Below are 26076 nucleotides of genomic sequence, written 5' to 3'. Positions count from 1 at the left end.
GACAAAATTAAAAAAATAACCAGTCTATGTTGGCACCTGACCCCAATTTTGAAATTTTGTCTGAAATCCTAAAGACAAGACTGGAGACCCTAGACCTAGAAGTACTTGTTATGGAATAATATATAATGCATTTTGTTTTTTGGAGGGCCCCACTCTGTGTCCTGTGAAGCCTATTATCAACTCTCTATTCTGTTTTCAGGAGCTTCCGTTTGATTTTCCCTAGTGGTAATTGTTTGTGGGAGGGGAATCTGCAGGGCAGAGGGTGGAATGCTTTATTCAAGGATGCACAACAAAGAGGTGGTAGGGTTCCAGACACCTCACCCTTTCTCTGTCCATCCTACCACACTGCTGTGGCCCTGGGTGGTATGGCTGAGTCTGTGGGTCTCTAGGTCTTCATGCAGGATTTTAAAGGCTGCTGCTGACAGTGAAGGGTGATGGGAAAAACATTTCTGAATCTTCAAAACCAAGGTGTTTCTTTTAATAATTCAAATACTTTTCCTTTTAAAAAAGGTTTGTGATGAAAATACTTCCACAGGTTATTGCTTTGGACACTCACAGTTGCTACCCACCCTGTGTCCCCCCAGCACCCCCTGAAGCCTGGGCAGGGTTAATAATCCCATTCAATGGACAAGAAAACTGAAGCCCAGAATAGGAAAGTGACTTGTCCAAGACCACACAGTGAGGGTGGTGTCTCAGGCATTCTCAGGAATACCGAATGCAGAGTGGAGAGTTTTAATATGTTTATTGCTGATGTTTTCCAGCTTTTCACGAAGTGGGAGGGTATGATGCCTTCATGACAAAGTACATGAACGCCCTTCCAACTGTGATTACTGATGGAAACTTCACCGTTAAGGAAGAATGCTATACACCAAGAGCTGACTCTTTTCACATTTTCCGAGATCCCATCAGTGGAGATCTGCCATGGCCTGGGCTCATCTTTGGGTTGTCCATCCTTGCCCTGTGGTATTGGTGCACAGATCAGGTACCCATGCTGGATGTGTAGGGTGGATGGGGGTGTTCTCCAGGTCTTTACAGGGACTCTTGTCTGTCTCTATGACTTGTGGTGTTGGGTATAGTAGGGCAGGGTTCATGTAGTTTGGTGTCACTGAGCCCTAGTAACAAGGGGGTACAAGGCCAAGGACCAAGGACATGTGGAACTGAGAATAACCAGAGGGCATTGAGAGATCTCTGGCCTGCATCCCTTTCTTACTGGCTTGCCTTGGCAGGTCATTGTGCAACGCTGCCTCTCAGCCAAAAACATGTCTCATGTGAAGGCCGGCTGTATCCTGTGTGGGTACATGAAGCTGCTGCCCATGTTCCTTATGGTGATGCCAGGGATGATCAGCCGCATTCTGTACACAGGTGATGCCCTTTGCTGGATTCAGCAGCCCCTCTCACCCACTTTCCTGGTTCTGTGTCACTTCTAAAACCTTGTAGCTCCCTGCTCTTCCTCTTCTGCCGCCTTCTTTTTTTCTTGCCACAATTACCAAGTATTATTGTTCTCCCTTTAGGTAGTGAACAACTTGAAGTCACAGAACCTCTGGGGTTGTCTTTCCCGGTTCCTTACACTGACAATTACTTTTTCCCTTTTTGCAAATTCTCTGAAGTCATGGTATACCTCCAGCTGTATACAGGTCCTTCCAACTGATATTTGCTAACTTTTTGCTCAGTCTTCCTCAGGCTATGGTAGTGTGTATGATGTCTTTAATGTCAAAGGACCCTGACCAGTCTCTAATTGCTTGATGCTCAGAGCCCTGTTTCTTGGACCATTTCTTTGAAGAGCCCTGAGCCTTGTACTTTGTTATCTAGGGTAATAGCATCTTTCTTGACCCTTTTGTGGCTTCTTCAGCATTGCCATTTGCTCTTTTTTTTGGTCAGCCATCATAGGTCAAAATTGTTTCCTGGAATATTAAATAATGGCAAAAAAGGAGCACCATGGAGCGAAACTTTGGTGAGCTCCCAAAATGAAGACAAGACAATGTGGGGGCACTTGCTGCCACTCGCTGTTCATAGTGTTCCTAATAGGTCTCTTACACTCCTAAACTGGCTCATTTGTCATGAGAAAAATAGTCCTAACTGAATAATTTATATTGTAATGGGTATAACACACATAAAATTATATCATATAGTGCTATAATGAATCAGTGCTCTAGGGAACAGCACCAAATGATATATCTGTAGTAGATACCTAATAAATGTTTATTGATTTAACTCTAAAGAAGTTACTAAAATTTTCTCCACGTCTCTAGATTATTTCCCCTTCCCCTCACAGGCTACTTCTTGTCTCTCTCTACCCCAGATTTTTCACATTTTGGAAGTACTACCTAATAGCTCTCCCACTGGGGAATTCCCTCAGTCATCTGGGTGTTCAATCCTACTTGCAAAAAAGCTACTTCAGATAAACCTCAAAATTGGGAGCTAAAGGTCACTGTGATCTTCAGGAGAAACAAGACAATGGTCACTGCTAAGTTGTAGGGAGGCCTAGCTAAAGTCTAAACTCTGTGCCCTCTCTCTTCTCACCCTGAGCATTGCTTTGCTTTCCCTCTCCTCTGCCTAAGAATGCTTTTCTCCCTGGTCAGATCTTGGAGATGGGCATACCAGCAAGGCAGGGGCATGGGATAGAAGGGTGCAGCTTGAAGCTGTACTCTCTGTGGAACCAATTCAGGGCTTTGGGCAGGAATGTCCTGTTTGAAGCCTTGTTTCAAGAAAGCAAATCTTGAAATGCTGATGTCTGTCAGAACCCGATGTCTCCTTGCTGACATGGCTCTTCATCTTTCCCTAGAAAAAGTTGCCTGCACCGTCCCCTCGGAATGTAAGAAATATTGTGGTACTGAGGTTGGCTGTACCAACATCGCTTACCCGACCTTGGTGGTGGAGCTCATGCCTGATGGTGAGAGTCATCTTGCTGGCAAAGTCTTTCTTTGGAGGCTGATTTGTCTTATACTTTATGTAGATTTCTGTGGTCCTCTAAGGAAAAGCAATTTTTGAGCCTGGTGGCCCAGTAGGGAAGGCCTCCTTCTGGGTGTCCTCAGTTTTTGAACATATCTTCCCTCAGTGGAAAGGAGACATATGACTTTGTTGAGCTCTATGAGACCTACCATGTGTTCACCAGTCAGGTATGGAAAAGTGGTGATTTGAAAATGTGCTAGTGAAAAACCCAACTTTTTCATGCTCATATAGGAGGTATTTTGGAGCTCTCCAACAGACATTAACATGGAAGCTTGAACTAAGTAAAGTTTTTCCTTTAGAATGAATTGGTATTCCAAGGAAAAACCTGGAGGGAAGTGTAGAGCAATATTAGTGGTAGTATAAGGAAGTTTGAGGCAGTAGATGGATGGGCCACAAGGGGATTTCTCACTAAAGAGAATGTGTTATCCTAGGCAGTTGAATACTTGTAGTCCAGAGTAGTTAACAGTTTTGGGGTAGACCTATGGGGCTACTGTTCATGTTTCATGTCGAAGGAAAATCTAATTCTGGCTCAAGGGATGCAAACCTCATTAGGTTAGGTGTCTCAGGAGACTAAAATTTCAAAGGTATTGATCAGGAAAATTTACAATAAACTTATAAAATTTTATTACTGAGAGGTCACCTAGAGACTATCTAGTCAGACCTCTTCATTTTATAGTTAGGGAAACTGAGACCTACGGAAGGAAAATGATTTTTTCCAAGCCCACACAGCAACTGGCGGTCTGGCTTGCTTAACTCTGCTCAAGGCTGGAATTGAATTTTTTTTTTTAAACCACAAACTGGATGTGTGACCTTGGGCAAACCATTTTCATTCAAATTCTGTACAAATGGGAGGTAATCGTTAACTATTCTGCTGAGCAGGGCTGCTTATTAATTAAGGTTGCAATTTGAAGAGTCACATGGCTGGTTCTTTTAGAGTTCAGGTTTGGATTACACTGAGCTATGTGGGAGTGTTTATGTTAGTTCTCTGTCTTTTTTTTTTTTAAGACTTAAAACATTAAAAAAAAGATTTACTTATTTTAGAGAAAGAGAGCATGAATGATCAAGGGTAGGGGCAGAGGCAGACAGAGAGAATCTCTTTTTTTTGGTATATTTTTTTATTGGAGTTCGATTTGCCAACACATAGTATAACACCCAGTGCTCATCCCGTCAAGTACCCCCCTCTTTGCCCACCACCCAGTCATCCCCCCCCACCCCCGCCCACCTCTCCTTCCATTACCCCTTGTTTGTTTCCCAGAGAGAAAGAGAATCCTGAAGCAGATTCCCCGCTGAGCATGAAGCCCAATGCAGGGCTTGATCCCAGGATCCTGAGATCACGATCTGAGGCAAAATCAAGATATCAACTGACTGGGCCACCCACAGGCCACTAAAATTTTTTTTCCTACCTTGATAGAAGCACGAACTCTTCTCACTCCATTCCAGCTGTTCTCTCTTTAAATCTCTGGCTGAATTCGTAGGTTTTCAGGATGATTTGAAAGTTATCTAGGTAATTTGGTGGGGACAGGTGACTTGGGGATCCTACTCTTCCGCCGTCTTGCCCCCTCTCCAACAGGCCGCTAAAATTAAAAAAAAAATATTTATTCATGAGACACACACACACACAGAGGCAGAGACATAGGCAGAGGGAGAAGCAGGCTCCCTGCAGGGAGCCTGATATAGGACTCAATTCCAGGACCCCGGGATCATGACCTGACAAAGGCAGACACTCAACTACTGAGCCACCCAGGTGCCTAGATTTTCACTTTCTTGAAAACCTCATCTTTTGAACCCTAGTTTCAATCTTTCTGCTATGCCATGAAATTTTTGAGTAAAAGGCCTTATAAAAGTCCTCCTAGATGAAACCACACACACCATTACCAACATCACCATTCACCACCACCACCATTTAATTACAAAGTATTTACTTCATATATATTTTGTCCTTATCTCTTTGTTGACTGCTTTGGGCTCACAATATAATCATTTATTTATTTATTTATTTATTTATTTATTTATTTATTTATTTATTTATTTTCATTTTTTTTCACAATATAATTTAAAGCCACAGTCTTTTCCTTAAAATGTCTAGTGTTTCTGGAGAGATAAGTTGGAGAACACGGCATAGTTTCAGAAGGTAAACAAACCTTGAATCCTCACAATTCCCAAGTACAAAAGAGCTGAGTTGCTGTGTGTACCACTCAGAACCTCTTTCTCTTTCAGGACTGCGAGGTCTGATGCTGTCAGTCATGTTGGCCTCTCTCATGAGCTCCTTAACCTCCATCTTCAATAGTGCCAGTACCCTCTTCACCATGGACATCTACACCAAGGTCCGAAAGGGAGCATCTGAGAAAGAGCTTATGATTGCAGGAAGGTAAGTGCAGCTTTTTCTTGCTACCTACCATGTAAGTTTGAATGCTCTGCTACCTCCCAAAGTAGAGAAGACTGGTAGATGCTTGGGTAGAATGGGAGTAACTTCTGTGGCCAGTTATATTTGTACTTCAGTGGTATTTAACTTTAAATTGAAGATCATGAAGCATTTTCTGTCTGGAGTAAGATATGACATCAGATATCATCTAATGTAACCCTAGTTTATCAACAAACAAATGAGGCTCATCTTGCCTAAATTCAGGTAGTCTGGACAGTGACAGAGCCACGACTGGAACTCAGGGCAATTGAGTCCTTGTCCAAGGCCCTTTATATTGCCCTGCATGACCCTTCTCAGCCTTCTACACTGTAGCTCTTCACATGGGCCGTCTTCAAGGCCCAGGTGCCTCTGATGCCTTGACCCTTTGGTGCAACATTTTGCATGACTGTTGTGAGGGTCAAGTGATACCGTGCTTGGCAACATGCTTTGTAAAGTCTAAAACACCAGAATATATGAACATTTGTTATGGCCAAATGGGATAATGGACACAATAGGATACTGAAAGCCAGAAGGTTAATACATGGGTCAGAGGTACTCATAATATTGACTAACCATAGAACAGATGCTTTGGATAGAGGACTAACCAAAACTCTGCTATGTCTCTTTGTGAGGCTAGGGCAGGTCACCTTCTTCAGAGCAGGTGGATCAAGTCCTTGTGATGTCAAGGGAAAGTTTCACAGTGAGTGTGTGTGTGGGGTATGGGCTTCCACCTCATGGGACTCATCAATAAGATCAGAGAAAAGGAAGGAAAGGGAAAATGATAGGCCATTGTTAGGTGATGAGATATTTGGTACCTAGTGGAAATCTGACAATGCCTGAATTCTGTACTTTGCTGTGCAGAAAGCAGCACCATCACCCTGACTGGTTTTTTCCTTAGAAAGGACTTTACTGTTTTATCCCCCTGTTATCTATAAGGCTTATGATGCAACATGAGAAGAGAACCATTTTGTTGCTTTGCTCAGGGCTGGCTCCCTTGGCTGTAAGGTTGTTGGGGCTCATTCTTTGGTGCATCTCATGATTACTGTCCTGGGACTTATCCTTGCCCTAGATGAGCATACAGGAAACAATCCCAGACTTTGCTATGGGAACTATAAAAGCAACCAAGAGGTGAACATGGTATGCAGTAGTTGGGGAAAGACCCTAGAAGAGGGAGACCTGAGCTAAGTCCAAAATAGTGGGTAGGATGGAGGTAAATGGTGGGCAGTGGGAAGGGCATTCCAGAGAGAGAAATATATGAGTGAAAACACTGTTTTTCAGAGGTTAGTTTAAGACTCTTTTGCCTTAAGTTTATGGAAATGAAGTAAGGGAATTGCAGACTTCTTTCTAATTAAGAGCACAAGTGAGAGGAGCTTGTAAGGGAACCCTCCAATCTCTTTAAGACTTCAAGTAAAATTCAAGAGGAGATCTGGAAATACTTGATAGTGTCCTTTTCTATCTAGACTGTTCCTTTATAAACTCTTTTGGGCTGTGGCTTTCACTTTATTATGAGGAAGTGGAGGAGAAGGGGAAGAAAATAAAAATTATGGCCTTTACTATTCATTGACTCCCTACTGTTTCCTAGGTGTTTTACTATAGTTAATCCTTAGTCTAAAATTTCAATTTCCCAATTTACAGATGGAGAAATTGAGACTCAGAGAGGTTAAGCATGGTATCCTATGTCACACAGAGAAAAGAAAATTTGAATCCAGGACCATTTGGCTCCCAAATCCATACCCTTGTTCCAATACTCTACTCTTGTCAGAGTGTGATTCTCTTACGGCAGTGACTGGTTTAGGTTAATCAAGTGCATTTCACTTATTCACAGGCACAGATAACTTTCCCAAAGAGGCAGAATATAGAGGGGAAAAAAAGCCTCAAGAATGAATTTGCTAATTATTTTTCCTTGCTGTGTCACATTACACACACAGACACACACACCATGTATATATAATATATAATAAATGAAATTATATACACACATATAAATACATTTATGTGTATATATTTGCTACACACACACACACTTGATACATAGCAATATATATTTACTCACATAGAGCCATTTATTGACACTGTATTGTGGGGATTTGATTTCAGGTTGTTCATCCTGGTGCTGATAGGTATCAGCATTGCCTGGGTACCCATTGTGCAGTCAGCACAAAGTGGGCAGCTCTTCGATTACATCCAGTCCATTACCAGTTACTTGGGACCACCCATTGCAGCTGTCTTCCTGCTTGCTATTTTCTGCAAGAGAGTCAATGAGCAGGTAAGTATCATTTATGCATGTCCTGAAAAGCCACTTGGATACAGAAATGCCCATTGAATGGGATGGATTCTATTTCCCAGGGATCTCAAGCAGGAATAGATGTACCGCTGAAAGTTTGTATGGGAAAGCCTTTAGGGACTCTCCTGGGTTCATGTTCTTTTGGATTCTCCTCTCCTCCTTGCTGCAGGTTCCAAACTCATTACCAAAAAGTGACGTACATTTTCCATTCAATCTGGGTGATTTTGACCTGATAACATGACAGTATCCAAGAAGTTTATAGTCCCTGGGCAAGCAGCTCCAGAGGAAGTCCTAGCACAGGCTACCTCCAGTGGTTCTGCAGTGAGCTTGGCTTTCCAGCCAGCACTTCCAGCCAGTGAAGGATGAAGTCCTGATGCTCAAGCTGTTTATATGCAAAACAACAGAAAGCAGATAATAATTGAGGGATAAAATTTGCCACAGAACATGAGAAGGGATTCACAGAAAGGCTATATTAGAATGGGCTGAAACTGAGAGGGAAGAGAGGGTATTAAAAGCAGAGAGAACAGTACTGGCACTCAGGGGCAGAAATGCAAGGATAAGGGTGAGGGTGAGGGTCCTGAAAGGCATCTCATCTGGCTTGAAAGGGAGTTTGTGTGTATGGAAAATGGAAAACACGCTAAAAGGGCAAGTTAAAGTTGAACTAGGAGTAGCTTTTTTGAAAGCCATGTTGAAGAGTTTGGGTTTTCATTTGGGGTGCTGTTACAGGTTTTGAAACACCATGAAAAGGATGCCTTTGGATATGCCTTCTGACTGGGGTGTTGCTCAGCTGTCTTTGTATCAAACCACCTACATTCTCGAAGGATGAGATAGAATGGGGGTGCTGACTATGTATCTTATTGTCTAAGCAGTATAAATGATGACAGTTTTTGGTTAGAGACAGCTCCTTTCTCCCAGTAGGACAGAAACAAATATATGCTTGGGAAGTAGTTCACTGGAGTGACCCAACTTTGAAGTGCAAGATTACATGTGACTCTCTTCATTCAACATTTACCATTAGGGACATAGTCCAGATTTGGTGGTAACACAAAACTGCACGCACAGATAAATACCCTTGAGAGATCAGAATTAAACCTGCAAGTGATCATGATGGGTTAGAGAAATGGGCACACTCTTAGGATATCTCTCTCTCTCTTTTTTTAAAGATTTATTTATTTATTATAGACAGAGAGAGAGAGAGAGAGAGAGAGAGAGAGAGAGAGAGGCAGAGACACAGGCAGAGGGAGAAGCAGGCTCCATGCCGGGAGCCCGATGCAGGACTCGATCCCGGGACTCTAGGATCGCGCCCTGGGCCAAAGGCAGGCGCCAAACCGCTGAGCCACCCAGGGATCCCTTCTTAGGATATATCTCAATAGGGATTGGCAGAAGCTGAAATTTCTAAAATAGAAGTTAGTGAAATGTGGCTAGAAACCCAGCTGGTTTTTGTTGTGGACTAAAAACACACTCAATTCAACAAAGGACTGGGGTATTCAAAAAATAAGTCTGAGAGTTGAGATAGAGTGTAGTGGTTCTCAACTGGGGGTGATTTTGCCCTTCCCCCAGGGGACTTTTGGTGATGTCTGGCAACATTTTTGATTGCTATGATTCAGAATATGCTACTAGTATCTAGTGGGTGGAGGCCAGGGATGCTGCTAAACATTCTACAATAGCCAGGACAGCTCCCTCCCTGCTCACCCCCCACCCTCAAAAGAGCCCAAATACCACAATGCTGAGGTTGAGAAGCCTTTGCCTAGACTAGAGTCTCTGGAGAGTAGCACGTAGAGACTGCAAAGTGATTCTCAGGACTGGTCAGGTATGGTGCATGATGAAGGGTTACTCTAAGGCTTGAGGAAAATGTCAAAATTTCTCAGATTTTTCAAGAGCCTCTTGAGAATAAGATCGAAGGAACAGGAAGAGGCTAATTGCCAAAAGAGAATGAAAGCTTTATAGCAGATTTTATCAATACTATTTTTTTCCTTAGTCATAAAATTTTATTTTATTTTATTTTTTATTGGAGTTCAATTTGCCAACATGTAGCATAACACCCAGTGCTCATCCTATCAAGTGCCCCCCTCAGTGCCCATCACCCAGTCACCCGCAGCCCCCGCCCACCTCCCTTTCCACTACCCCTTGAGTGTTTCCCAGAGTTAGGAGTCTCTCATGTTCTGTCTCCCTTTCTGATATTTCCCACTCATTTTTCTCCTTTCCCCTTTATTCCCTTTCACTATTTTTTATATTCCCCAAATGAATGAGACCATATAATGTTTGTCCTTTTCCGATTGACTTATTTCACTCTGAATAATACCCTCCACAAAAGGACCATTATGTCACTGGTCCTTTTAAAAAGTGGCCTCTAGATTAAGACCTGGTTCTCTAGATGTGGACTGACCAAAAGGAAGCAAGAAGGAAGTAAGGAAGGAGGGGAAAGAAGGAAGGAAGGGATTAAAAAAAACTGAAAAAATTGTACTCCAGTATTTTTAGTCTCTTAAAGACTTTCCATATTTTTAGTATGGAAACCCAAACTTAATATAAACCCAAAACTACGGGATCCCTGGGTGGCGCAGCGGTTTGGCGCCTGCCTTTGGCCCAGGGCGCGATCCTGGAGACCCGGGATCGAACCCCGCGTCGGGCTCCCGGTGCATGGAGCCTGCTTCTCCCTCTGCCTGTGCCTCTGCCTCTCTCTCTTTCTCTTTCTGTGACTATCATAAATAAATAAAAAAATTAAAAAAATACATTTAAACCCAAAACTTAATATAATACACACAGTATAATTTTATGTTCTCAAATTAAAAACAGTGACTTTGGATCTTTAGGAGAGGCTAATGAAAAAAGCAATACTTATGTTTTTTTTAATAAATTTATTTTTTATTGTTGTTCAATTTGTCAACATGCAGAATAACACCCAGTGCTCATCCCGTCAAGTGCCCACCTCAGCGCCTGCCACCCAGTCACGCCCATGTACTTATGTTTTGATGGAAACATTCCTTTCTCTTCCATCCTCAAAAGACCCAATTCGCTTTTCAGCGTCTTCAAGGAATACAATTACTTCCCAGATACTTAGGTTACATCTGAATATGTCTAAATCTGGACACATTCAGTAGCTAGAGGGAGGAGATTCAAATTATTGGTGGTGATAGTAGCTAGAGGGAGGAGATTCAAATTATTTTTTAAAATTAAAGGGAGTTTTTGGAATTAAGACTTTGGGTTGACATTTGATACCAAGTATTAGACACTGTACTCCATTATATTATGAATCTCATTTTATGACCGAGGTATGTCACTGACACATGATAAACACACCCACTAAACGCCTGGGCTGGACATCACGTTCCTAGTCATATTCTGAATGCCAAGTTCTAGCTTTAGAAGACCTAAAGCTATCATTTGTCTCATTTTTATTCATTTGCCTTTTCCCACTCCCCCTGCTCCAGAAATGCCTAGCTGTTTCATGTGTTTAGTGTTAATTAATTCAGGATTTTTTTCACAGGGAGCCTTTTGGGGACTGATCATAGGATTTCTGATTGGGGTGTCCCGTATGGTGACTGAATTCGCCTATGGAACTGGGAGCTGCATGCAGCCCAGCAACTGTCCCACGATTATCTGTGGAGTGCACTACCTTTACTTTGCCATCATCCTCTTTGTCATTTCTGTCGTCATCATCCTGGTTGTCTCTCTCTTCACCAAGCCAATTCCAGATGTGCATGTGAGTATCCATTTTGGGGATGTGTCCTGCCCTTGTTTCATGCTCATGCTGCAACACCCACCTTGTTGTCCTTTGCTCAATTAGATTTCTCACACTAACATGACTACAACAGTCCATGATTGAGATTGGTTTTACATAGAAAAACACAAGCAGAAAATATGGTGTGCCAGCAAAGCAATATCAAGCATGTGTCTTCAGCAAGAGTCCTCATAGTAGTACATATTTTGGTCCAGAAGCTGTTCTCTGGATCCTGCTCCCCAAGAGACAGCACAGGTGCAAGGGAATGAATCACATGGTTAAGCACAAGAGTTAGTCTGGCTTACATGCTCATGTCTCAAATAGGAACTTAGATTTCTTCTAGCAGTTCCATGGCATAACTTCCACGGGTCCCGACAAGGGACATACTTAATTACAAAAATTACCACACCCAGGGAAATTTGAAGTCTGATATACCATTAATTTTCCCCCCGATTAACCCTCCAAACAACTATCAGTATAATTTGATAAATTTCAAACAATATCAAAGTCTAATTGATTCAAGACTCCAGAAATGGCAATTACTCTTTTTTAACTCTAGATGTCACCCTTGGTTTAGGATTTATTCACAGCTCCCCGGTGCAGATGAAGATTTCCAGTTATAGGTCATTTTTAACCATAAGCAGTATTATCTGGTAATCCAACATAGCTAATGTTTTACCTTTTCCAGGCTTCCAAGGAACAGAGCTAGAGTTAACCCAAGATCATATTAACCCATAAAGAAAGAGAAAGGACTTTGTTAACTTTTTATTCATGCATACACAAATATAGGGATTTATGGAATCCCTAAGAGACCTTCAACCTCATTGCCAAATTTTCAAAGCTATGACTAATCTTAATGTCAAACAGACTGTTTTTATAGCAGAAGAACCACCATTATGTTTATTGGCTGAATCTGTCTATAGCTTTCTTTGCACTGTATTAACTGATTCCTGATGTCTCAGTGTTTGCAAGTATTGCAGCTCAAACACATTTAGCTCCATGATTCTTCTTGAAGTAGAGAAGCAAGGTAGTCACCAAAGAGGGCATAGTTGGAATGAATACATTTCATTGACTTTCAGACTTCTTCAAATTTCTGGTTTCATTTCCAAGAAACTGTGTCTTTAGCTCTATTCTATTCGAATATGACTCATGATTCTACAGTTTATCTGCTTATAATGTGACAAACACATAGTACAAAACTCTGCTCTTATACTACTGGTCTGGACAAATAGGTGTTTAGTCTTCTTTCTTAGCACCAGAGCTAAAAGGAACAAACTTGGTTATCATATGTAAGAAGAGTTCATTAATTTGACAAACATTTCTTTATTCAAGGCAGGCTCTTAGTCTCTGAATATTATAAGGGTTTGTATATCCATGCATATAATTTACACTGAAGTGCTCAACTTATTTAGAGATAATGTGGATGGAAACTGTTATCTATGTTTTTGTTGGTACTGAGAGACCACAGTACCTCCTTTTTTGTTGTTTTCATGTCTTAATGAGTTTCATTCAGCAAACACTGGCCAAAAGAATGCCTTAAATGGAGCACCTCCAATGTTCACTGTGTTCTAGAGCAATAACTAGCCATCCACTGACACCTTCCAGGAAGTGATGCACCTTTTCCTTTCTTGATGCACATCTTTTTATTCTCTCAACTTCTGGTCCAATATGCTATTTGGATCTTTCTGCCAACCTGTTTTGCTTTCTCCACAGCTCTACCGCCTGTGTTGGAGCCTACGCAACAGCAAAGAGGAGCGTATTGACTTGGATGCTGGAGAGGAGGACATCCAAGAAACCCCAGAGGAGACCCTTGATATAGGTGATTTGTGATTTGGAGCCTATCCCAAGCCCTAAAAAGTTATCCTTCCAACAGCAAGACCACCTTACTGAAGTTTTTGCAAAATGCCTACATCAAAGCTCAGATCTCTCTTTTAGGAGTAAGGAGTGAAGTGGGAGATGAGATGGATAAGTGGGTTTTGGGAAGTTCACTCTGAGGCCTGGTCAAGGGGAAGAGAAAGGTGCAGAATCACAGCAGCCTCCTTATACCTCATAGTTCACAGTGCGCAGTAAGTATGAGTCGGGTATTTGCCACCCTGACTTGATTTGGGAGCATGGCCAGGGAGAAGGAAAGAGTCAGAGCCTGTGAACTGAAAGTAGATGGAACCTGAGCAATGGTGAGTCTAGTGACATCAGGAGGAGAGGTGAGAGGCTCTTGGGGATCTTATCCCCACATAGGATTTAGAAAATAAATTTTCTCTGAAGTTCAGTAAGATAATGCTTAGTGAGGATCCAGAGATTTATCCTGATCATGGAAAAAACTTTCCTCAGCTTGTGTGTTGGAACCTTTTCTTCTTACATTTGGAGCACACATGGACGATGGTTGTGGAGGCATGTGGTATGCAGAGGTGTGGGAGCGTAAGGTCATGTGTGGTTTCATCTGGTGCCAGGCCAGAGGTCTCATCATTCCATCTTAAGGAGAGCACAGATGCAGCAGAATAAGTTCTGAGAATGGCCATCAGAAATGTCATAGAATCCTAGCTCTGGAAAGGGCCCTAGAGAGCTTTTGGTCTTATGCCCTTATTTTACAGACACGTAAATTGAGGTCCAGGAAGGGAGAGGCTTTGCCTATTATCCCATCTTTGAAACAATCTGCTTTGGTCTCTAAAGACTTCTTAGTTCTGAAACCTGTGACTTTGCATGTACTGGAAGGAACCTGGAACCATAGGCAGTTGACGATGTTGTTGAAAAGACATACCTTTCCTGCTTCCTTGGAGCAGGGAGGTAGGAACATGCTACTTGCTTCTCCTACTTCCAAAAGTGCCTTCACATTAAGTGAGAATATCAAAGATTTAAAAGGGACATAGATGAGAAGTCTTTTGAATGTTTTAATGTGGATGAAGAGATTAATTCTGTAGCAGAGGGCAGATTTAAGACTGGGTGGAATTTTATTTTATTTTATTTTATTTTTATTTTTTATATGATTATCCAGTTGTGCTAGGACCATTTTTATTTTATTTTAATTCCAGTATGTTAACATACAGTTACATTAGTTTTAGACATATAGTATAGTGATTTAACAATTCTGTATATTACTCAGTGCTCATCAAGATAAATGTGATCTTTTAAAATTTTTATTTATTATTTATTTATTTATTATTATTATTTTTATTGGAGTTCAATTTGCCAACATGTAGCATAACACCCAGTGCTCATCCCATCAAGTGCCCCGCTCAGTGCCCATCATCCAGTCACCCCCACCCCCCGCCTACCTCCCTTTCCACTACCCCTTGTTCGTTTCCCAGAGTTAGGAGTCTCTCATGTTCTGTCTCTCTCTCTCTGATATTTCCCACTCATTTTCTCTTCTTTCCCTTTATTCCCTTTCACTATTTTTTATATTCCCCAAATGAATGAGACCATATAATGTTTGTCCTTTTCCGATTGACTTATTTCACTCAGCATCATACCCTCCAGTTCCATCCACGTTGAAGCAAATGGTGGGTATTTGTCGTTTCTAATGGCTGAGTAATATTCCATTGTATACATAAACCACATCTTCTTTATCCATTCATCTTTCGATGGACACCGAGGCTCCTTCCACAGTTTGGCTATTGTGGACATTGCTGCTAGAAACATTGGGGTGCAGATGTCCCGGCGTTTCATTGCATCTGAATCTTTGGGGTAAATCCCCAACAGTGCAATTGCTGGGTCGTAGGGCAGGTCTATTTTTAATTCTTTGAGGAACCTCCACACAGTTTTCCAGAGTGGCTGCACCAGTTCACATTCCCACCAACAGTTAAGAGGGTTCCCTTTTCTCCGCATCCTCTCCAACATTTGTTGTTTCCTGCCTTGTTAATTTTCCCCATTCTCACTGGTGTGAGGTGGTATCTCATTGTGGTTTTGATTTGTATTTCCCTGATGGCAAGTGATGCAGAGCATTTTCTCATGTCCATGTTGGCCATGTCTATGTCTTCCTCTGTGAGATTTCTCTTCATGTCTTTTGCCCATTTCATGATTGGATTGTTTGTTTCTTTGGTGTTGAGTTTAAGAAGTTCTTTATAGATCTTGGAAACTAGCCCTTTATCTGATACGTCATTTGCAAATATCTTCTCCCATTCTGTAGGTTGTCTTTTAGTTTTGTTGACTGTATCCTTTGCTGTGCAGAAGCTTCTTATCTTGATGAAGTCCCAATAGTTCATTTTTGCTTTTGTTTCTTTTGCCTTTGTGGATGTATCTTGCAAGAAGTTACTGTGGCCAAGTTCAAAAAGGGTGTTGCCTGTGTTCTCCTCTAGGATTTTGATAGAATCCTGTCTCACATTTAGATCTTTCATCCATTTTGAGTTTATCTTTATGTATGGTGTAAGACAATGGTCTAGTTTCATTCTTCTGCATGTGGATGTCCAATTTTCCCAGCACCGTTTATTGAAGAGACTGTCTTTTTTCCAATGCATAGTCTTTCCTGCTTTGTCGAATATATTTTGACCATAGAGTCAATGGCCTATTTCTGGATTCTCTATTCTTTTTTTTTTTTTAAATTTATTTATGATGGTCACAGAGAGAGAGAGAGAGGCAGAGACATAGGCAGAGGGAGAAGCAGCCTCCATGCACCGGGAGCCTGATGTGCGATTCGATCCCGGGTCTCCAGGATTGCGCCCTGGGCCAAAGGCAGGCGCCAAACCGCTGCGCCACCCAGGGATCCCCTGGATTCTCTATTCTGTTCCATTGATCTATGGATCTGTTTTTGTGCCAGTACCACACCGTCTTGATGACCACAGCTTTGTAGTACAACCTGAAACCTGGCATTGTGATACCCCCAGGTATGGTTTTCTTTTTAAATATTCTCCTGGCTATTCGGGGTCTTTTCTGAATCCACACAAATCTTAAGATGATTTGTTTCAACTCTCTGAAGAAAGTCCATGGTATTTTGATAGGGATTGCATTGAATGTGTAAATTGCCCTGGGTAACATTGACATTTTCACAATATTAATTCTGCCAATCCATGAGCATGGAATATTTTTCCATCTCTTTGTGTCTTCCTCAATTTCTTTCAGAAGTGTTCTGTAGTTGTTAGGGTATAGATCCTTTACTTCTTTGGTCAGGTTTATTCCTAGGTATCTTATGCTTTTGGTTGCAATTGTAAATGGGATTGAGTCCTTAATTTCTCTTTCTTCATTCTCATTCTTAGTGTATTGAAATGCCACTGATTTCTGGGCATTGATTTTGTATCCTGCCACATTGTGAATTGCTGTATGAGTTCTAGCAATCCTGGGGTGGAGTCTTTTGGGTTTTCTATGTACAGTATCATGTCATCTGCAAAGAGGGAGAGTTTGACTTCTTCTTTGCCAATTTGAATGCCTTTTATTTATTTTTTAAAAATTTCTTATTTATTTATTTTTTTAAATCTACTTTTTATTGGTGTTCAATTTGCCAACATATAGAATAACACCCAGTGCTCAGTCACTAACCCCCCTCAGTGCCCATCACCCATTTATCCCCACCCCCCACCCACCTCCCTTTATACCACCCCTGGTTCATTTCCCAGAGTTAGTCATTTCTAATGGCTGAGGAATATTCCATTGTATACATAGACCACATGTTCTTTATCCATTCATCTTTTGCTGAACACCGAGGCTCTTTCCAGTTTGGCTCTTGTGGACATTGCTGCTATAAACATTGTGGTGCAGGTGTCCCGGCGTTTCATGCATGTGTATCTTTGGGGTAAATCCCCAGCAGTGCAATTTTTGGGTCATAGGTCATAGATCTATTTTTAACTCTTCGAGGAACCTCCACACATTTTTCTTAAATTATAAATTTATTTTTTATTGGTGTTCAATTTGCCAACATATAGAATAACACCCAGTGCTCATCCCATTAAATGCCCCCCTCAGTGCCCATCACTCAGTCACCCCCACCCCCGCCCACCTCCCTTTCTACTACCCCTAGCTCGTTTCCTAGAGTTAGGAGTCTCTTATGTTCTGTCTCCCTTTCTGATATTTCCCACTCATTTTTTTCTCCTTTCCCCTTTATTCCCTTTCACTATTTTTTATATTCCCTAAATGAATGAGACCTTATAATGTTTGTCCTTCTCCAATTGACTTATTTCACTAAGCATAATACCCTCCAGTTCCATCCATGTCGAAGCAAATGGTAGGTATTTGTCTTTTCTTTTTTCTTTTTTAATAAATTTATTTTTTATTGGTGTTCACTTTGCCAACATACAGCATAACACCCAGTGCTCATCCTCTCAAGTGCCCCCCTCAGTGCCCGTCACCCATTCACCCCCACCCCCCGCCCTCCTCCCCTTCCACCACCCCTAGTTCGTTTCCCAGAGTTAGGAGTCTCTATGTTCTGTCTCCCTTTCTGATATTTCCCACACATTTCTTCTCCCTTCCCTTATATTCCCTTTCACTATTATTTATATTCCCCAAATGAATGAGAACATATAATGTTTGTCCTTCTCCAATTGACTTACTTCACTCAGCATAATACCCTCCAGTTCCATCCATGTTGAAGCAAATGGTGGGTATTTGTCGTTTCTAATGGCTGAGTAATATTCCATAAATTCTCGTTCAGTCATCTTACTTATAACCTTATTGATTAAATCCCTGGCAGTAAGTACTCCTTCCTGTTGTTTCTTTTGGGATAAATTTCTCCATCTTGTCATTTTTCCCAGCAAAGAAAAGAAGTAAGAAAGAGAAAACAACAATATAATAATAACAACAACAATAGAACAACAAGAACAATATACCCCCACTAGATCCTGGGTGTGTTTTGGTCTACTTGTTAAAAGAAACTAGAACCCAAATTAAGAAAGAAAGAAACACACACACACACACACACACACACACAGGCACACACTACAATGTAAGGAAACAAAAAGTTAAAATAATATAAAGTATATATTAAAATAAAAATCAACAAAGGATTGACAAAAGTAAAATAAGTAAAAAATGTAAAACCAAAAGACTAAAGAATAAAAATACAAAGAATGCTACATATTCTTTTCCCTAAGAGCTGAAGCTTCGAAGCCCTCTGTGATCAGTAAACTTGGTGAGCACGAGTTTTTTGTTCTGGTCTTCTAGGGCAGGGGCTTGTTTCCCTGATGCTCAGGTGGACTTGCCCTAGTGGAAAAGTGCCTGCAGTGAGCAGAGGCAGAACTTTTGAAGTAAGCGGCTCCAGACTTCACTAGGTGGCGCTGTTTTGCCTCCTGAAGGCTTTCAGCGGTGATGGGCAAGATGAATATGGCTGCACACTGCTCTCTAACCTTGGAGCTGAAAATTTGCACCCCCCTCACTCTACAGTAAGCCCTCACAGAAAAGCAACCAGGTGTCTTGTCTACCTGGTTTCTGTCAGAACTCTGTGTTCACCTGATCTGTGACTGTTTTTATCTCAGACATGTGACTGAGTCTCAAAACTCCAAATTACTTACTTTTAAGCAGATAATACAAATATAATTCTTCCAAATTTATGATCGGGAAAATGAGATATATAGACTTTCTTAAGGCCACCCAGCCAACCAGGCATTTCTCCCTTGGGCTGGTAAGTAAGCCCAAACTTTTGTTACTTCTTATATTTCTGTTCTGGTGGAATGAACGGAGTGGAGGGGGACAAGGAAACTTGCCTCTCTTTCTTAAGTGCATGAAAGAAAAGAGAGTAGAAGGAGACTAATACCTCTTGACATCTACTACACACTGGGCATCCTCTCATAGAATCTTATAATGGAGAAGGTATTATTTATCCAATTTTACCTGCACTTGAAGATAAGACAGGTGAATTAGCAAAACCATAAAGCTGAGTTTTGGTTCCAGTTCTGACACATATATGTGCTTAATCATTAAGGTTATTTGCAATTCTAAAAGTCTGTGACTCTTAAAAATGGGAGAATGGAGAGAAGTAGTCTCTGACTATGGTATTGAAAACACAGTGGGCTTGATTTCATATCTAGTGAACTATAGACCTGGGATTCTAACCCAGATTTATTAGCCTTTAATGCCACACTGGCTCAGAGGAGAGAATTGGTTCCCTTGGTGGTCATCCACTTTGAATGGCAGGGCCAATTGGATGGTTTGATTCAGCGGTATTTATATGCAACATCAGATCTTAAGCTCTGTAAGTTTTCATTTTTGCTGCCCTGTGTTGGGGAGTATTCAGACCAATTATTACCACATGGCTGGATCCATGACTTTGGAACTTTCAGGTGTAACCAATATGCTCCTGAGTAGTGCAAGTCTGACCTTTCCAGTGATGTGGTAAAAAAAAATATGAGTTTATGTATTTCAGAGGTGGGTTTTGCATGTTGTTAATGTCATAGTTTCCCAGCCTGATGCTAACATCCCAGCCTGTTTGAGTCTGACTTTTCTAAATCAAGATATATTTGGATTGGCCTGATAGAGATAAAGCTCAATTTAGCTGATCACAAAGATGTAGAATCCATCTTTTACCATCATCTTATAAATAATCAAGTTCACTCAAATATTTTGTACCATTTCCACTCCTGCAAACAAGAAAATTGGGATATGTCTGCAGAATGACAGATGTTCCATGTCATGGCATCTTCCCTAAAACCTTTTATACCTTTTCTTTGACACAGAGGTTCCTGAGGAGAAAAAAGGATGCTTCAGGCGTGCCTATGACCTATTCTGTGGCCTGGACCAGCAGAAGGGCCCCAAGATGACAAAGGAAGAGGAGGAAGCTATGAAGCTGAAGATGACAGACACCTCAGAGAAACCTTTCTGGCGAACAGTAGTGAACATTAATGGCATCATCCTGCTGTCTGTGGCAGTTTTCTGCCATGCATTTTTTGCCTGAGCCTTGCCTTCTGCTGCAGGCTCTGTTCAGGAAGGCCAGACTTTTTACTCTGTCTCCTTTAGTTCTGTTCTGTGGTGTTAAGCTGGTGATAAACCAGTCAGTTGTAAATTTTGCCCAGTTGATAAATGTGTAATTATAGGCTAGCTGAAGAAAAGTCATTAATTTGCTGTTAACTTATGTATTTGAGGCCAGTGTGATATCCTCAGCTGTACATATTAGAGCTGCAGAAGGAAAATCCAACTCAGTCATGTCCAGGAAAAGGCACACTAAAAAAGAAGCCCTGCTATGTGTGATGCAAGTTTTTCCTCAGGTAGATTCAGTGTGTCAGTGTTGTTTGTGATTCTTAAATATTATTTTAGGAGTTGTGGTCTCCCTGGTTCATGGCACTTTCCCTTCATGACTTTCCCTTCATCTTTTTTTTTTTAAGAAAAAAATTTCCCCTCTCATCATATCCCTGTCAATTTTTTTCTAGCCCAAGAAGAACCAATCTGACAAACTGATGAATGCATTGAAGTTGAAGATGGGAACTTGATAGGGTCCCTGCCCTGGGTGTTTTGATATTTGAAGAGAAAGCTTGGGGATGGCAGGACTTACCCCAAGGGGATGGATGCAGGCACCAGCCTCAGACCAGTGTGGGAAGTGGGTAATCCTGAGTCAAGGCGATTTTCTAGTTTTCTTTAAAATGTCCATTGTGAGTTCCTCATGTTTGAGATTTTACTTATTTTGTCATTTAATGTGTCTGGAATGTCTTAGGAACTCAGCAATGCTTATGGACCAAATGGGTGATTTAGACACTTATTTATAAATATTTGCATTATTTTTATGTAAACTTTTCCCTTGGTTAATTTTTTTCTTGTGTGTGGCTGTACACAATACAGACTCTGGTGACTCTCATCAATTGAAATGCATTTTCCGGAGACCACTCTTCCTCATGGTGTGGATGTTGACATATGAGCTTAGAACCTGATCTGATCTATGTCACATAAAAGAGCAAATGTACCTCTTGGGGCATCTGTCATCTCAAAAAAGCCACAGTCTCCTGAAACACAGAAATAATTATCCCAAGATTCTCCTCCCCATGAGTTCATGTGACTGTAGCCCTTCCTTTTTGGGGTATCTTGATTGGTCATCATCTATTGACCAAAGTTAGGGTAGGTACTCCCTGTTCTGAGTGTATTTCTTGTTGAACCTGTTTCCTAGGGAGAAGTTTTAAAATATAATTTTAATCAATCAATCAATTAATTAATTAAATTCTTTTAGTCCTACCTGTGAAATCTCAGTTATGTTGTAATACAAACTTTGAAGTTAAATTTCATTTTTGTGAAAGGAAAGATACTATTTGATACACCGTCCATATTGCCCTTAAGTGAGGCAGAGAAGAGGGGAAAGTGGAGAATTTTATGTGGCTGGCATTACTCAACAGACTCAGTTTCAGACGAGGGTTTGTAGTATTTTTGAGCTTTGAGAAGATAAAGGGAAAGGATTGAAAGCTGGTGGATGAAGGAGGCACAAAGTAGATTGTCCTGGATTCAATTTCTGGCATTGCCATTGATTCACTGTGTATATTGTGGTAAATTATTTCGTCTTAACTGTATATTTTTCTCTTTGAAAAATGGGGACCTTGGTGCTCATAGCATCTACCTACCTCCTCTGGGTGTGACTAAGTCACTTTGTAAAGGAGATGACAGATACATACATGAAAGATGCCAAACAGATGTTATATTAAGCTGCATTTAGTCCCATAAATTAAAATGTATTACTTTGATAATAATAAGAACATTAAAAAATGTAACATCTGGATTTCCTGTTTTCTGGATACTCTAAACAGATACTGACTGTGTGCAGTGAGTTTTATTGGCATAAGATGCAGATTAGGAAATAGGAACCAGGGGATCCCTGGGTGGTTCAGCAGTTTCGTGCCTGCCTTCGGCCCAGGGCGCGATCCTGGAGTCCCCAGATCGAGTCCCACGTCGGGCTCCCGGCATGGAGCCTGCTTCTCCCTCTGCCTGTGTCTCTGCCTCTCTCTCTCTCTCTCTGTGTCTATCATAAAAAATAAATCTTAAAAAAAAATAAAGGAAATAGGAACCAAGACAGTTGGGAATAGAGTCTAGCAACCTGAATAAAAGGGAGGAAAAGAGATGATTTCAACTTCAAAATCTCTACTAAACATGAGTTTACATTCAATGCATGCCTTTTTAGGACTGACTAAGTTGCTTGGGTGACCAGGGTCCAGTAAGTGATAAATTTTTTAAAATTAAAAATTCTATTAAATTAATTAATTTAATATACCAATAGATTAATTAATTTTTTTAATTAATTTTATTGGTGTTCAATTTACCAACAAACAGAATAACACCCAGTGCTCATCCCGTCAAGTGTACCCCTCAGTGCCCGTCACCCATTCACCCCCACCCCCCGCCCTCCTCCCCCTCCACCACCTCTAGTTCATTTCCCAGAGTTAGAAGTCTTTATGTTCTGACTCCCTTTCTGATAGTAGATTAATTTCATTCCAAAATCAGGCAAAGACCCCACCAAAAGGAGAATTATAGATCAATATCCCTGATGAACACAGATGCAAAAATTCTCAACAAGATACTAGCCAATAGGATCCAACCACATTAAGAAGATTATTCACCATGACAAGTGGAATTTATCCCTGGGATGCAATGGCTGGTTCAACATTCATAAAGCAATCAATGTGATTGATCATATCAGCAAGAGAAAAACCAAGAACCATATGATCCTCTCAATAGATGCAGAGAAAGCATTTGACAAATCCAGCATCCATTCCTGATCAAAACTCTTGAGAGTGTAGAGATAGGGTAACATTCCTCAGCATCTTAAAAGCCATATATGAAAAGCCCACAGCAAATATCATTCTCAATGGGGAAACTCTGGGAGTCTTTCCCCTAAGATCAGGAACACGACAGGGATGTCCACTCTCACCACTGCTATTCAACATAGTACTAGAAGTCCTAGCCTCAGCAAGCAGGCAACAAAAAGGAATAAAAGACATTCGAATTGGCAAAGAAGAAGTCAAACTCTCTCTCTTCGCAGATGACATGATACTGTACATAGAAAACCCAAAAGACTCCACCCCAAGATTGCTAGAACTCATACAGTAATTTGGCAGTGTGGCAGGATACAAAATCAATGCCTAGAGGTCAGTGGCATTTCTGTACACTAAGAATGAGAATGAAGAAAGAGAAATTAAGGACTCAATCCCATTTACAATTGCACCCAAAAGCATAAGATACCTAGGAATAAACCTAACCAAAGAGGTAAAGAATCTATACCCTAAAAACTACAGAACACTTCTGAAAGAAACAGAGGAAGACACAAAGAGATGGAAAAATATTCCATGCTCATGGATTGGAAGAATTAATATTGTGAAAATGTCCATGCTACCCAGGGCAATTTACACATTTAATGCAATCCCTATCAAAATACCATGGACTTTCTTCAGAGAGTTGAAACAAATCATCTTAAGATTTGTGTGGAATCAGAAAAGACCCTGAATAGCCAGGGGAATATTAAAAAAGAAAACCATAGCTGGGGGCATCACAATGCCACGTTTCAGGTTGTATTACAAAGCTGTGGTCATCAAGACAGTGTGGTACTGGCACAAAAACAGACACATAGATCAATGGAACAGAATAGAGAACCCAGAAGTAGACCCTCAACTTTATGGGCAACTAATATTTGACAAAGGAGGAAAGACTATCCACTGGAAGAAAGACAGTCTCTTCAATAAATGGTGCTGGGAACATTGGACATCCACATGCAGAAGAATGAAACTGGACCATTCTCTTACACCATACATAAAGATAAACTCAAAATGGATGAAAGATCTAAATGTGAGACAAGATTCCATCAAAATCCTAGAGGAGAACACAGGCAACACCCTTTTTGAACTTGGCGACAGCAACTTCTTGCAACATCCAACCATGAAGTCCAGAGAAACAAAAGCAAAAATGAGCTATCTGGACTTCATCAAGATAAAAAGCTTCTGCACAGCAAAAGAAACAGTCAACGAAATTAAAAGACAACCTACAGAATGGGAGAAGATATTTGCAAATGAGTTATCAGATAAAGGGCTAGTATCCAAGATCTATAAAGAACTTTTTCAACTCAACACCTAAGAAACAAACAATCCAATCATGAAATGGGCAAAAGATATGAACAGAAATTTCACCGAGGAAGACATAGACATGGCCAACAAACACACGAGAAAATGCTCCGCATCACTTGGCATCAGGGAAATACAAATCAAAACCACAATGAGATATCACCTCACAGCAGTGAGAATAGGGAATATTAACAAGACAGGAAACAACAATGTTGGAGAGGATGTGTAGAATGGGGAAATCTCTTGCACTGTTGGTGGGAATGTGAACTGGTGCAGCCACTCTAGAAAACTGTGTGGAGGTTCCTTAAAGAGTTAAAAATAGATCTGCCCTATGACCCAGCAATTGCACTGCTGGGGATTTACCCCAAAGATACAGATGCAGTGAAATGCCAGGACACCTGCACCCCGATGTTTATAGCAGCAATGTCCACAATTAGCCAAACTGTGGAAGGAGCTTTGGTGTCCATCAAAAGATGAATGGTAAAGAAGGTGTGGTCTATGTATACAATGGAATATTACTCAGCCATTGGAAACGACAAATACCCACTATTTGCTTCGACATGGAGGGACCTGGAGGGTATTATGCTGAGTGTAATAAGTCAATCGGAAAAGGACAGACATATGGTCTCATTCATTTGGCGAATATAAAAGTAGTGAAAGGGAATAAAGGGAAAGGAGAGACAATGAGTGAAAACATCAGTGAGGGTGACAAAACATGAGACATACCTAACTCTGGGAAAGGAACAAGGGGTGGTGGAAGGGGAGGTTGGTAGGGGGTTGGGGTGACTGGCTGATGGGCGCTGAGGGGGGCACTAGGCAGGATGAGTACTTGGTCTTATGCTATATGTTGGCAAATTGAACTCCAATAAAATTTTTATTAAATATATTCATTTAATAGATCAATAGACTAATTAATTTAATGGATTAATTTAATATTCTATTAATTTTAAATTAATTAATTAAATTTAAAATTGCCAACATACAGTATAACACCAGGTGCTCAGCACATCATGTGCCCTCCTTAGTGCCCATCACCCCAGTTGCCCCATCCCTCACCCACCTCCCGGTCAACAACACTCAGTTTGTTTCCCAGTTAAGAGCCTCTCATGGTTTATTTTTCCCTTTGATTTTTCCCCATTCAGTTTCTCCTTCTCCTATGGTCGTTTGCACTATTTCTTATGTTCCACATATGAGTGAAACCATAGTAGAATAATTTCAGGAGTACAGAGAACTATATTTTTCCTCAAATGAAAGATGAGTATTTGGGAACAGAGCTACTTCTTCTTATGGTCAGTTTATGGAACTGAAAAATCATATCCTTTCAGGGGAAAAGTCATCTTTGAATATAGATGGCTATTTTAAAAAGAATCTCCTCAAATGAAAAGATAGGCCTCCTTTCCTGCAGAATGAAGTTAGCCTAGGGCCTTTGATTTTTTTTAAAGATTTATTTATTTATTTATGAGAGACACACAGAAAGAGAGAGAGAGGCAGAGACACAGGAAGAGGGAGAAGCAGGTTTCATGCAGGGAGCCCGATGTGGGACTCGATCCTGGGTCTCCAGGATCAGGCCCTGGGCTGAAGGCAGCGCCAAAACACTGAGCCACCTGGGCTGCCCTAGGGGCCTTTGATTTACCTGGGAGCATTGCTTTCTTTTATGTTACTGAGTTAGGCATAGGTGTTCACTTAAAGGAATTTCTACTTTTGGAACTCAATGGAACCTACTCTTTCCTGCTGTGGAAATCACTATCTCCTAAAAGATGCATTACAGGTTGTCCTGATTTACAAAGGC

General features: G+C 41.0%; 1 protein-coding gene across 1 annotated transcript in view; it reads left to right on the top strand.

Annotated features, from left to right (window-relative positions):
• Window positions 1–21987, top strand: part of SLC5A1 (solute carrier family 5 member 1) — a 72712-nt gene extending 50725 nt beyond the window's left edge. Inside the window, exons 8-15 of the mRNA XM_055323362.1 lie at window positions 762–982; window positions 1227–1362; window positions 2783–2890; window positions 5167–5317; window positions 7448–7616; window positions 11119–11334; window positions 13066–13171; window positions 19941–21987. Of these exons, the coding sequence (XP_055179337.1) occupies window positions 762–982; window positions 1227–1362; window positions 2783–2890; window positions 5167–5317; window positions 7448–7616; window positions 11119–11334; window positions 13066–13171; window positions 19941–20158 (1325 nt within the window). The 3' untranslated portion in view covers window positions 20159–21987. The remainder of the gene's footprint in view (window positions 1–761; window positions 983–1226; window positions 1363–2782; window positions 2891–5166; window positions 5318–7447; window positions 7617–11118; window positions 11335–13065; window positions 13172–19940) is intronic.
• The last annotated feature ends 4089 nt before the right edge of the window (window positions 21988–26076 follow it).

This window comes from Nyctereutes procyonoides, unplaced genomic scaffold, assembly GCF_905146905.1.
Source record: "Nyctereutes procyonoides isolate TBG_1078 unplaced genomic scaffold, NYPRO_anot_genome, whole genome shotgun sequence".
Taxonomy (NCBI): Eukaryota; Metazoa; Chordata; class Mammalia; order Carnivora; family Canidae; genus Nyctereutes; species Nyctereutes procyonoides.
Note: the sequence above shows the minus strand (reverse complement) of the source record. Positions and strands in the feature narration are given on the sequence as shown.